The 14,470-nt window shown below is 41.8% G+C and overlaps 1 protein-coding gene across 2 annotated transcripts in view; it reads right to left on the reverse strand.

Annotated features, from left to right (window-relative positions):
• Positions 1 to 940: 940 nt before the first annotated feature.
• The window catches only part of LOC144792915 (uncharacterized), a 119,736-nt gene continuing 106,206 nt past the window's right edge, over positions 941 to 14,470 (reverse strand). For both annotated transcript variants that reach the window (XM_078668117.1, XM_078668118.1), the window contains exons 6-8: positions 7,821 to 7,916; positions 4,849 to 5,451; positions 941 to 3,936 (exon numbers count right to left, since the gene is read on the reverse strand). In XM_078668117.1, coding sequence (XP_078524243.1) covers positions 3,932 to 3,936; positions 4,849 to 5,451; positions 7,821 to 7,916 — 704 coding nt within the window. In that variant the 3' untranslated portion in view covers positions 941 to 3,931. The remainder of the gene's footprint in view (positions 3,937 to 4,848; positions 5,452 to 7,820; positions 7,917 to 14,470) is intronic.

Genomic DNA, 14,470 nt, shown 5'->3' on the forward strand with positions numbered 1-14,470 from the left:
GGAACCTTTTGCAGTCACTACAATTGCCTACCCAGATTGTTGTAGTGAAGTGTGTTGCTAATCGTCAAGGTACTGACTATGTTACAGTTGGTAACTGGTATGCAGATGATATGGCAAGATATTGTGCGTTCAATGCACACACATAAAATGAAGAGATTCTGAAAAATACATCTAATGTTACTGATTGTACCTTGATGTTAACAGAGTAAGACACATGGAAGGAGGTTAGAAAGCTGCAGGATGAGGTGACAGAAGCAGAACAACAAGGTTGGGAGCGAGCAGGTTGTACCAAAAGAGAAGATGATGCTTGGATTTCCATAGATAAAGCAAAACCAAAGGGGATAATGGACAGAATGTTGAACAATGCAAGCACCCACCCCCAGTCAACTGATCTGGGTTTAATCCATCATCACTATTTAGCTCACTCCACCACCCCAGTTCAGACACAGCCATATGCAAATCAGTCTGACCCTGTGCCTCATGGGAACAGTCCAGCCCGAACTGCCAAGCCATGTCTTCCCTAGACCGGAACCAAGCATCCTGGGACTGGTTTCTGGCTAATCAGCCGTCATCAGCCAGGCTAGCTTGAATCCAGTGGCAAAGTGAGCAAGGGACCCACGTCTGGGCATAACCTGCCAACTTAGGGCGAACAAAGCAAAACCAAAGGGGATAGATGGCAGACCAGTACTACCTGACAGTTTATGATCACCAATGGCAGGACATTACCATGGTCCTGCACGTTTTGGGAGAGACGCTATGATACACCTCTTTCAACAGGTGTGGTACAAGCCCAGATTTAGAGCAACTGCAGAGACCTTGTGTCACCAATGTGTGATATATATATATAAATATGAAGTGGCCAAGTCCCCTAGTCAACCTGGAAAGAACATGCACAACTCAATTTGATATACTTCATGTTAAACAAAATATTCAAATTTAGTGCGTTTTTTCAAAGAAATTTACTTTCATCTCTCAATAATTGTATCATTGCACAAATTTGCTTTTTTTTCAAACCAAAATTCAAATTACATACAGTAATGTACAATTATCACAAATACATTTTTGTGAAACAAACAATAATGCCCAATGTATAAGGTAAAATGATTTAGAGTGTGATAACTAGAAGATGCTAAGAGTGCTGGAGGTCTGTTGGCACTAACTCTGCAACTGGAGCATGGGAATTTTAAAAAAGCCGGGCACAATAGAAGTTTGCTGGTACTAGCTATGGTGTGGAGAAAAGCTAATAAACTGTGAGGTGAATGGAAGTCTGCTGGAATGAGTTCTGACGCTAGTGTATGGGAGATTTAGAGGATATTAGGTGTGATTGTGCTTTGATGGCACTAATTCATATGCTGCTGAATGATAACGCTAAATGATACTAAAGGTGTATTCAATCTACTGGAGCTAGATGTGGTAGTGATATGCGAGGTAAACAGAATGTGTTAGGTGCTATGATGTCTGCTGGTGCCAGCTCTAGTGTTAGTATGAGGAAGAGCTAGAAGATGCTATGTGCAAACAAGGCCCACTGGCACTAGCTTTGGTGCTGGTGTGTGGGAGAGCTAGAAGATAGGTATAACAGAGGCCCATTGGTATCAGCTCTGGTACTGGTGTGTGGGAAAGCCGCAAAAATGCCAGATAAAGCTTGCTGACATTAGCTTTGATGACGGTTTTGGGGAAGGCAGAGGATCGATAGGAGGCCCAAACACTGCTAATGATGCCAGTGTTGGTGAAGGTTTCAGACCTTGCCAGTGTGGTGAAGCTTTAGAATGAATGCTGAGTAAATGTGAAAGAGCCAGAGACTTAAAGATAAGTTAGTGGTATTGTCAATGGCACTATTTATTCCAATGGTGATGACTTTGAAGAGACTAGGACAGATCATGCATGGGCTGTCCCTAGTGTATACACTGAGGCCTTGTGCAAGAAAGTCAGGGATAAGAAGAAGGGAAGGAAGCCAAGTATACAAAGGAGTCACTATAACTGATTTAGTAGCGTGAGCTAGTGGTAAATAACTGTTCTGCACAGCAATAAAAGGTTCTAGCATTGCTAGCAAGATGTCCCCGAGCAAAGGTCTCAACTATGGGTTAACTCCAAATGTAAATAAGTATTCAAAAGCAGTGAGAAGACATGTAAATAAATAAATATATCAAGGCTAATTAACAACCTGACTTGTTTGTCAAATATCACCATTATGAGTTCCATTATATCTACAGGTATTCTTGATATACACATTACTTGTTTTGAATTTGAGAAATAAATACTTACAAACACAGAGTTAAAAAAATATGCATGAAAAAGTTTAACAAATATACATTGCAAATTCCCTATATCAGTCAAATACGTAAAAGGGGAATTCTGATAACCTTACATTAAAATAACAAATAAAACCCCTGTCCAACAGTACAATGGTGCTACGCTTTATAACTTAACCTTTGAAATTCCATTTTAAGAATAACAGCCTGGATGAAAACAATTCAGTCTCAGAACTAGCACTGAGGTAAATGACTGACTGGAGAAAGAACAGAAGGATAGATGACACTACATAAAATACAACAATATCAAGCACATTAAAATATATTCTTCCTCAATTGGGTAGCAACATGATAGAGAAGTACAATGCAATAGTGGTCTCCAACAAAATAAAGTTACAGGTTTTCCAAGGGTATAACATTCCATTTGCAGGTATGGCCAGCGTGGGAGAGTGCCTCATCAGAGCCTGCACAAGCAACATATATTTCTCTGTAGTCTCTGAAATATTTAAACAAAAGAGGAATAAGTACTCTCTAAATTCACTAGGTGTGGAAGCACAGTTCATACCCACCTGGACCTTGCTTGTGGATGGATGCCCGAGGTGGGACCACCCTCAGGACTATAAATATATCACTGAATTCCCATGCATAAATCTTGAATGGATATTTATAACTTAGTTGGATAGGAAAGGCACCATTGGAACTCAACAACATTAGGATTTAAATGGAAACAAAATGTGGTGACTGGTTTTAATTTGTAATGTAATAACATGAGTAAAATGAATTTTATGAAGACCTGCTAGGTCATCTTTGGAGCTACTACACATGAAAAGAGAAAATCATGAACTATTCATTTGTGAATAACGAGGGTGTTCCAATATATGACTTGAATAGGTGTAAAATTCCATGAGATGCAACATTACTGCCTTAATGTTTAAAGGCAAACTGGAAACTGTGCATTGTGGCAGCTAGTGCAATGCAAAGTTGGTGGGTGCTCCTCTAAGGACGGAGATGGTTATAAACATATGTAAGATCCACTATACAGCCAATATCCACGACACATTACAATTATCCAGAATACATACTGCTCTATTCTCGCCAACAGCAACACAACTGACATAGTTTCATAGATGGTTCACAGCTAGCTGCCACAGCAAGCAACTGGGCCTTTCGTAGGCTCTTCAAATCTTTTATGAGCCATAGACATACCTGTCTTTGGTTTGCCCATGCCTGTGCTTTCCCTTAATGTTTACCAATCTCATGCAGATAAGCAAAGGAGGTTAAAAAAGGTGCTGGGCCAAATATGGTAATATCAGAACAAGCAGAATGGAAGCAGTCAACCACAAACCACGAGCTGCAGACTGATACGATCTGTAGCAATATGGCGGGATGCTAAAAATTATATACTTAGCCATTTTGTGATGGGCAGGGAATAAAGGCACAGTGCAGTAAAAGAGCTGCCTGTCACAAGCTACTGTTCAGAATAATAAAACAGTATGTTACATGTATACAATATATATTCTCAATCCCAAAGACATGGACATCTGTGGTTGTTTAAAAATCCTTAACCACCATGAGTTTATAGGCTACAGCTGTAGTTTTGTTCAGTTCCATATTGATGTATAGGTCACGCCAAACCTTCATACCATGGCCAATTTCGTATGGTGAAGCAGATGGACTCAATCCTAACCTGCAAAACAAAATTTTCTAAAAATGTCAATGACAATGTCATGTTTTACAGACTAATGCGCGATTAAAAGCAATGCCCCTAAGGGGAATATTTCAGATAAAGACACTATGTTTCAGCTGCACTTCTAGAGACAAACAACGCCTTGTATTTTTAAAAGAACTTTTAACTGTGTCCCTAAAAACAAACTCTGAAAGTTTTAGAGCCATGAGGATTGGTAAGATCCCATACTGTTCCTGTTACTTAACACAGATTGAGTGTAATCACTGAAACAAAGGAGAACACAGGCTGAGGTAACACACATACATACATTAGGAACAATCACACTTACTTTATGAAGAATACTCAACATACAGTGGTGGGACACACAATGCATACTTCAAGGAACCTCACATTGCAAAGCTTCAATCAGGCCAAGAGATATTTAATCGGAGTGAGTCATTCAAAGTTGTGTAACTAGTTACACCTCAAGAGAGACACCAGTGCAAGGGCTAAACATGGCCTATAATGAATGCTTACTAACAAGTAGATTGAAGGGGAAAAGATTACAAATAAAATTAGGACTTTAAAATAAAATTAGGAAGTTTTTACAACAGTGTAAGCTTGTATGCAGATGTTGGGTATAACAACTATGAAGTAAACAAAACAAATAGTGATATTTAATTAAAAGGAGGCATTAAAATGGATTTGAAGTTATGTATTAGTTACAAATCTTCTCACACTGATTGCAAGGAAAGGTCTTCACTCATTTGTGGATGTTCTGGTGATATTGAAGCGCTGCCTTTCGTGTAAAGCACTTCCCACACTCGCTGCAGGGAAAAGGTTTCTCACCAGTGTGCCTTCTCTGGTGACGTTGAAAACCTGATTTTAATGCAAAGCTCTTCTCACATACAGTGCACTGAATGGGTTTCTCACCTGTGTGCATTCTCTGGTGATGTAGAAAATCTGACTTTCGCAAAAAGCTCTCCTTGCAGTCCGTGCAGGAAAAGGATTTCTGATCATTGTGGATTCTTTGGTGACGATGAAGGGTTGACATGAGAGTAAAGCTCTTCTCACATACAGTGCAGTTATACATTTTCTCAGGCTTGTGGATCCTCTGGTGACGTTCAAAATCGGACCTATACACAAAGCTCTTTTCACATTCAGTGCAGGGAAAAGGTTTCTCACCACTGTGGAATCTCTGGTGACGTTTAAGTCCTGGCTGCTGAGTAAACCTCTTCTCACACTGATTGCAGGAATATGGCTTTTCACCTGTGTGAATTCTCTGATGACGATTAAGATCTGACTTCTGAGCAAAGCTCCTCCAACAATCACTGCAAGTAAAGGCCTTCTTTCTTGAACGATATCTCTGGTTGTGTAGATAATTCTTTTCTCTTTTAAATGTATTTTTACCATCAGTGAAGAGGTTGAGCTTCTCAATTTGGACTACTTGGCACCGGTCTGTGATCGATGGACAAATAGAGTTCTTCGGCCGTTCATAACATGTAGAGGGCTCTTTCATAAACATACTTCGGGAGTCTTATAGGCATGAAAAAGAATGAAGAAAATTAAATACATTAGGAAGAACTGTACTTGGTTTGTTCGACAAAATACAACTGTACATTTCCATTTATAAAAGTCTGCCAGTCAAGCTACAGGCATGCTATGATTGATAACCAGTTATTAGATATCAGTCTTCTCTTTGATGGGCAAGTGCTACAATGTGCACTGAATGAGAAATGTTTATCAGCTCTATTATTCACAAGAGTAAAGAAGTTCACCTGAAAGCAAATGTTGGATATCTTAAGTGATAGGTACATATTGATCAGTCCAGCAAGTGAGAAGAGCTCAGTGGTTTATTAATTGGCAAAAATGTAGGAACCGTGGAGACACAAACAAGCCAGTTTATTGTAACTAATAGAAATACTTCGGTCATTCAGATGCTTCTAAATGAATTACAGTCTTCATAGTTATTATGGAAAAGTAACTATGTTGTACATTTCTGTTAGGTGTTGTGCTGCACATTACACTTCTACCTGCATTTTCTAACAACATGCACCACTATGATGATTCACAGGCGTACAGCAACTATGTTACTTGCACACATACTCAAATCGTTATCAATTGTTTTTACAAACCGCTAGTAAAAAAAAAGTAACATTAGACAGTCGCCTGTACAAGTTAGCATTGGCACTTTTTGAAGCTGGCATAACTAAGCAAAAGAAATGCAGATTTGGTGAAGTCAGCTCTTACCAGCCTGTTTTTTTATTTTTTTCAAGGCCTTCTCACATTCTTCCCACGAGAAGATCTAGGCACCTTCTTTTTAGGGTATATCTGGAATTTCTGTTTGATCATATGATCTGTTCATCGCTTATTGTATTGGGTAAAAGTATATAAAAGTATTGTTAAAATGTATCATATTTAGCATTATGTGCTCGAGAAAATTAGATGGTGAAGCGCTCGTCGTTGAAATGGCAAATTGTACCTAGAATATTTTTGATGCATACCAGCTATTTTTACATAAAACGTGTTCGATTTCAATGAGCTTTCCCAAGTGTCTTAATTCGTTTACAACAGTCAAAGTGTTAGTGGTTCTCTTAAACGAATCACTAGAGTTATGGGGGTACGTGTTTGTGGTACACCAGGACAAATGCCTACCACTTAACACTGATTCAATATTATTCAATTACCTGTCATTTATCATGAATTTTTATTCAGTGATGTAAGGGCAGGAGACAGACATCACATCCTCTAGGAAGTTGGTGAATACTAATAATGCAATACTGCAAGCCACTAATCAATAGTCAGCAGTAGGCGCCAGGTGATTTGGATTGGGACGAGTTTTATAAATATGGCAAGCATACTGGAACTTTTATGCCATAGCTATAGCGGAACGGGTGAGCCTACAAGTACCAGAGACGTCATCTACATAAATGAAAACATTGTATTAACTGAACGAATAGTAATAATGAAGTCTAGAGCATTTTATCAATATTTGTAAACAACGGGGAGAAGATGTAGCCTTACGGCTAGAGTGGTCGACCTCCAAGCTGGGGAACAGGGTCCAAGTCTCCGCATGGACGCTCAACATCCTGTGATTCTGGACAAATCGCTTAATCTTCCCGTGCCTAACAAAAATGAATGAGTCCATCAGTAATGAAACTGGGGCTCATGTAAAGCGTTCTGATACCGGTCCTCTTTGGGTCTTAGATCGCGCTATATAAACACGCTTTGAAAAAAACTAAAACAGAAAAAATAATACATGCTTTTGATATTGCAAGAGTGCAAGTTTTCAAATGTATGAATCAAATGTACCAAGTAAAAAGGTGGTGTGGGCATGTACACATTTGAGGGACCAATATATTGCAAATTTCTGTAGAGTATTCTCATTATCATACAGTTACAGTCAGGTTGATTTTGCAGGGACTACGAAAGAGGTCTTCTCAAGAACATGAACAGGAACTACACCAGGGAACTCCATGTAATCACACACATCTCTGTAGTGCACCACTTAGGTTTTCTTGATGAGTAAAGAAACTCATTAGATTTCCTCATCAATGTTCAATCCTTACTCATAGAAGTGCCTGTTCAAATAGATTGTGGGTTTAATTTGCATTTTTTTGGAGGGACAGATCGAGCATGGGAGACATAGTTAAGTCTTATCAGCCATATAGTTTAATTTATGTAGGACTTTCATTCAGCACCACAACACACTGAAGTTCCATAGAATAGTTAAAAGTCCTGCTCCGAAAGCTTTCATAAGAATTCTGCATTTACAGTGAAATTCACCTCTTTCGCCAGCAAGTCAGAAATGCTCTTAAGTTCACACAAAAATTAATAGCGAATCAATATTAGTGAAAGTCTGTGAGAAAATCCACCATCTTGTAATTAAACCATTTTGTGCTGACCTGAAGTTCCTTTCACAGCTTCGGTCTTCTCTTGTGCACATGTTTCCTCCTCTAGATTGGTGCTTAGTGAAAACACAGCGGTAATAAGTGGGACCCCTAAAAAGAGGGACAGATTATGTATTACGCTCCAGGTATTACAACATGTTTGAGGGAGAAATCCATGCTTTATAACATATTAACAAATATCCGCAGGAAGGTCTTCCAATGTCATACACTGGTGGACGAGACACACCAATGTGTGAGTGTGGAGCAGAGAAATCCAACACTCACTGACTGCACCATCATACAGACAGCATCCCAATCGCTTGAGTCCCCATGGCAGCAATATCACCTATACATGTTTCTCATGAAAGCCACTATGTTTTCCAAAAAGGTATAAAATAAATAACTAAACTAAATTTAATTTACACTAATTGAGGTATGAATAAAATAGTATTATACTGACTCTGAATATATAAATCCAATTATCGGAGGCAAAGTTATTAACAATGCAAAGGTTCAATCTAGGGTGTGGAAAGCTGAACAGATGCTTGGACAACCAAATGAAGTAGGACTTATTGTTTAAAAAGTCAATTAAGAATGATTTAAATATTTTATGCATCACTTTCAGTTACCTGCGGACTCCAGGGCCCACAAACAAATAAGGCATACATTCCCTGTTTGTACCATGGCACATCTTTGAGCATGTCAACAGGCGCAAACGGGGAAACTGCGCTGTTATGATGAATGCGCTGCACTCAGGGCAGCTCTGAACTTGCGTTGCCCTGGAGGTAGTGATTTCAATGAAATACAGAGCAGCTGTTTCAAAGTCACTCCTTGTTTCTCGGTGCAGGCAGCAACCCACCTGCACTTTGAAGGGGGGCGATAAATCCCTGAGCAGGCGGGTGCAATGAGTGATACATCGGACTGCAGAAGGATCCATGAGACCCTCTTTCCCCCCTACAGAGTGCTGTGTCAGAAGTAGGTGCGACCAGCACAGGTAAAAGCGGTGTGGCGGGACGGGAGGAAGTCGACAGACGACGGGATAGGGAAAGTAAAATTTTTTTTTTTTTTTAACTTCTTACCCCGCCCCACCGCTATTACCTGTACTGGCCGTGCCTGGTCAGAAGGCTACACTCCAATGCAAATGAAGGATGCCCTCTCATGATAGTGCTGTGCACAAGCGTCTGCAGCCGCTTCTGTTATACCACTGAGTCATGGAGGTGCACAAAGCAGGCACACATGCCTGCGATGCCCCCTGGGCACAATTTATATTATGGCCCCAACCAAGTATATTTTATTAGTGGAACATACTTCTGCGTGCTGACTCCATCAGGGATGCATCAATGTGACATTAATAGACTGGTCCTGTTTTACCACACATTCAATTACCAGCTGACCCTTGGCTTAAGGACAGCTCCCAAGACATTGCTGACCTCAACAGATCACCCATTGGCTCTCTAGGACCACAGTTGCTGTCCGAGGCCCCCTTTCTCTGCACCTACAACCTGTGAGGATCATCCACAATAAAGATTCTTCACTTTATAAATTTACATTTAGTAATTGTTTTCATAAGCTACTATCAAATGAAAGGTTAGCATTTCAGAACCAATAATAACTCCAACACGTAATTATAGATGAACTACCCAAGATATGCTAATAAACCTGGCTTACCCAAACAAGTGGTACGGTTTTCAATGACCTTATAATCCCTCAACTCCCCCAGGCATCAGATACTCCAAAAGGAACACACTAACAATTACAAGGATAACAGACTTTCAATTAGTATATGTAAGCTACCGCCTCTCTGTACAGTGTACTAAAATGAACTGTGTTTGTGAAATCTCCAGAGGAAGACAGACGCAACAAGTACATAATACTAACTCTTTTTGTGGTAGTGTGGGTGAGCAGTTAGGCTTATCAGAGGACAGTGTTAAGCATTTGTTGTTCTCACAGAGGCAATAAATGAGATACACTCAAGAATGAATCTGAAACCAATGTTGTATATAAAAATACCAATTATCTTTATATATATTTTGAGAAGCAAGACTTTAAATTGGCAAAATACTTTATACAGTTCGATACTTGAATAAATACTTTGTAGACTTTTAATTACGGAGAGACAATGCAGTAGAATTCAAAGTATGCAGTAATTTCAGTATCTTGTCCCTCGGCGGTTGATACTACAGATATTTACCATTGCGGTTGTCGGAGAAAGCAATGGAAGCGTATGGCTTGAATGGAGATCAGTAGACCACCAACACAGTTACTGCAGCAGTCGGCAGCAACAGGACATTGCAAGTCAATGGACACAAAACACCACCAACCTGGTGGTTGTGGTTGCTGGACGGCTGGTGTAGATTTGGATAGCCAAGGACCGCCGATTCAGATACTCTTGCGTTCAATGGAAGGATGACTCCGCCAAGCAGTTTCGAAGTTCATAGGCAGTGGATAGTCCACAGGTGTTATGCAGAGCAGACAGTCACTGAGTAGGCGGTTATGCCCACGTTGCTGCAGTACGCCATTGAAGTCACCGGCAAGAGGATATGGGCTTTCAGGGACGGGGTTGTTTACAGCAGTTGTCATTATGCTGAGAGGATCCCTCAAGGTGATGGAGGTGTGCAGTGGTCGAATCCACTGGACTGGTGAACCAAAAGGCCTGGGAAGCTGCAACGTTTCTTTTCAGTTGCGAGTCGCTTTGACACGGAGTGTGCCGGTCCTCAACCATGGTGGTTTCTTTACCGGATGACACTGGTGACAAGAGCCTATAGTCTAAAGGGAGTTTCTTTGTAATTGGCGAAGTCTGTGGGGGCTCTGAGGTTTCTTGGCGACCATGCAGGGTTCAGGAAGGACATCCGGTCCAGTTGTCGAATCTGGTTGCAGTTGGCAGGGTTTGCGCCGGTTTCTTCTGCAGCAGGATTCAGTTCCTGGTCCGCCAGTGGTCTTCTTCCATCATCTTTTTTAGGTTCTAAGAATCTGAAGACAGGTTCTTTGGAAGGCACATAAACACTGAATTTAGGTGTGCTTTTTAGGGGCAACCAGGCAGTAGCAAATGGGCTGTCTACCTGTAGGGTGTCTACTCCCTTTTTATGCTCACACCTCGTGGGGGGTGGGCCTACCTTGACTTCTAATTGGCTACCATCCACATCCTCAAGATGGCGGATAGTGAAAAGTGGAGTCTTCCTCATCTGCCCCACCTGATGGGTGGTACAAAGGGAGGTAGACCCGTCTCCTACTTTACCTAATTTTCCCGCAAGTCCTCCTGCCAAAAGTGCAGAAAGACGGGGGGGTCGCCATTTGCTCCTAACAGCAGAGGATGGGGGCAGGGTTCAAAGACAACACGTCCTTTGAAGTTCCTGCTTTTGCCGAGACAGATCCTGCAGAGGGAAGGTGTGACCACCTCTGCCCAGAGCAAGCATTGTTTCTGGATCTGGAGAGCTCTGATTCTCTACCCAGGACTCTAGAAACATGCCTGGTGATGGCAGGGTGACTCAAACTAGACAGGGACCACACCAGTGGTTGTAAGGTTTCAGGGATCCTCTAAAAACGTCTCCTGTGTGAATTTATTAATAAATCCAACACTGATATCAGCAAAGGATTTATTAAGACAAGACGTTTGGTACCAAACATCTTAGAAATCAGTGAAGCAATAATGGAGCTCGGACACTCGTGTTGATGAGTATCCAGCCCATGTATTTGTTATAGCGTGCCTTTTCACTTACAGCACACAGAATGGACTGGATATCTTAAGGACCCATCTGCTCATGCTGAGGCCCTCACATAGGATATAGTGCACCCTGCCTTAGGGCTCAAGGTCTGGAGTAGAGGCAGCTTACCTGTATCTTTTGCAGTGCGGGGTTGGCATGGCACACAGTGCCATATCGACTCTTCGGTTTGTTCTGCAACTTGACATGCGGCCTGAGATTGCGACTGCCGGATCAGGTTGAGGGGTCCTTAGGGGACCTCCTTCTACCCCCATGCCCTGGGAACCAGTGATACCATTTAATGGGGTTTACCGGGGCTACAGAAGTTGTGCCAATCATGGTACAGTTTTAGGGAAAGGAGATATGGCACTGGGAACCTGGTTAGCAGGGACTCAGTACCCTTACAGTTCAAAATCACATCAGGCTTCAGGCAAAAAGTGGGGGGCTAACCATGTCATAAAGAGGCACTTTACTACATAATGCCCAAACGAAAGAGAATGAGAGTACCCTTCCCTAGTGAGTCTTCATCATCTAAGTGGAAGCCTTGGAAAGTCCATCTGCATTGGCATGGGCAGTTCTAGGTTGGTGTTCCACTTCAAAGTCCATTCCTTGTAGGGATATGGACCACCTGAGTAGTTTGGGGTTCTCGCCTATTTTTGGGCTTAAAAATCCAAAGAGGCTTGTGGTGTGTTTGACCAATGAAGTGAGAGACAAACAGGTATGCTTCTTCAGGGACCAGACCACAGCAGGCTTCCCTCTCAATGGCATGCCAACGCTGTTACCTGGGGCATGTACTTCTACTGATGAAAGCCACAGGCTAGTCTTGACCTTCTTTATATATTTGGGATAAGACAGCTCCTTTCCCATGTTAGGGGCATCAGTCTACAAAATAAATTGATTGCCATGATCTGGAGCTTTCAGAACAGGTGCAAAGCACATTACTTCCTTCAGAGCGTAAAAAGCCATTTAACAGCTCACTGTCCAGTTCACTTTTTTGGGCAATCGTTTGGAGGTCAGTTCTGTGAGTGGTGCCACCATGGTACCCTATTCCTCCACAAGCCTCCGATAGTACCCAGTCAAGCCAAGGAAGGCCCTGACTTGAGTCTGGGTTGTTGAAGCCACCCAATCCAGGATAGTTTGGATCTTGGGTTGCAAGGGTTGAACCTGGCCTCTTCCCACAAGGTGGTCCAGGTATACAAGCTTTCACTGCCCTGGCATTTGCTTGCCTTGATAGTGAGCCCTGCTTTGTGCAGAACATCTAATACTTTCCCATGGTGGATCAGGTGATCTGTCCCGGTGGTGCTAAAGACAGCAATATTCTCAAGATAAGCTGCACTATAGGACAGCCAGCCAAAACTTTACACACCAACCTCCGAAAGAGGAAGATGTATTATTCAGACCAAAAGACATTACAGTAAACTGATAGTGCCCATCTGGCGTGGAAAATGCTGATTTCTCGTTGGCTCCTGGAGTCAGACCTATTTGTTAGTATCCTGATGTGAGATCGAAGGTATGCAGATATGTGGCTGCCCCTAACGTTTCAATCAATTTGTCTGCCCTAGGAATTGTGTGTGCATTAGTCTTGGTCATGGTATTGAGGTCCTATAGTCCACACAGAACTTAATTTCTTTCTTAACACCCTGGGAATGAGGCTAGTGGACTAAGACGACTGGGCTGGCCCATGGGCTCTCAGATAATTATATGACTCCCAATTCTAGCAACTTGCTAACTTCAGCTTCGATGCTCTCTTTCATGTGATCAGACTGCCTGTATATTTTGTTTTTGACAGGTAGGCTTACACCAGTGTCCATGTCATAGGTGCACCTGCTAGTCTGAACAGGATCTGACCAGGGTTCAAAGAGAAGGACTTGGCTGCAATCAGTGTGCTGTTGGGCGGTGTGAGTGTCTGACAAGGCCACTCCTTGTACTGACCCATCTATGGATTATTTGACAGGAGGTCAGGGAGAGGTTATTATATACTTCATATTCAGTCCATGGGGAGGAAGCTTGGGCACTGTAGTCCCGTTTCCAATGTCTTTAAAAGATTAAATCTCCCTTCATAATGTATGGACTTGCTGCTATGTTGACAATATTTGTATTATGCATTATTAGGCTAGTAGTGGCATTTATACTGCATTTTAGAGCTCCAGAGTTGAAATAAATATGTTAAACTAATTCAGTGACTCTGTCAGATCTTATTGTGGACAGGTACGAGAAAAGTGAATGAAAGGGGTGTCTTGTTACAGCGATTCTTGAGAGATCAGGGATTGTTGTGTTCTGGGTTGTCTAATCATGTGTTTCTCCATTTGTGAGTGGGAGAGCGAGTGAGACACTATGGCTAGTCAATCCTGGGCTCATGGGCACTAAGGCGGTAGGAAGGCATAGGCCCTATACACTGAGGTCCCATAATCCTGTACACAGTTCTGTGTTTGTGTAGAATCCCTATTACATGGCGCCACCAATGTTTGGTCTAGTACTTATTCATGAGACCCCTGAGTAGTGCTTGTGCTTCTCCACAATACCCTCCCACCAGTATCGGAGACGTCTATGGTGCGAGGGACAAACCTCATGTATTTGAGATTTATACGTTTTTAAAGCTTGAATTTTAAAAGGTTCTAAATACAACCTGGCTTTGTGCTACCGTTTGGCTTATGGTATTAGTCTTGGCTAATAATATTACAGCGCAGAACCACGCAGCTGTTACAGCACATTTGACCCAACACAGAGTGCCGTAGAGGCAAATGCTGCCTACCGCGTCTGAATAACAAATTAGTTAAACTGGCTGTTATATGTCTTTTCTTACCTTTTTGTGTTTCAGTTCATAATATTGCTACCAATTTACGGACTCAACACTGCTACACTAGCGCAATTTGAGCATCTGGTGAGGATTGTTTCCTTTGTTTTTATAATTGTGGTGTGCTGGGCTTGGTATTTGTGTGGAGTAGTGCGTGATATATGCTTTTAAAA

The sequence above is a fragment of the Lissotriton helveticus genome, chromosome 11 (genome assembly GCF_964261635.1).
Source record: "Lissotriton helveticus chromosome 11, aLisHel1.1, whole genome shotgun sequence".
Classification (NCBI taxonomy): Eukaryota; Metazoa; Chordata; class Amphibia; order Caudata; family Salamandridae; genus Lissotriton; species Lissotriton helveticus.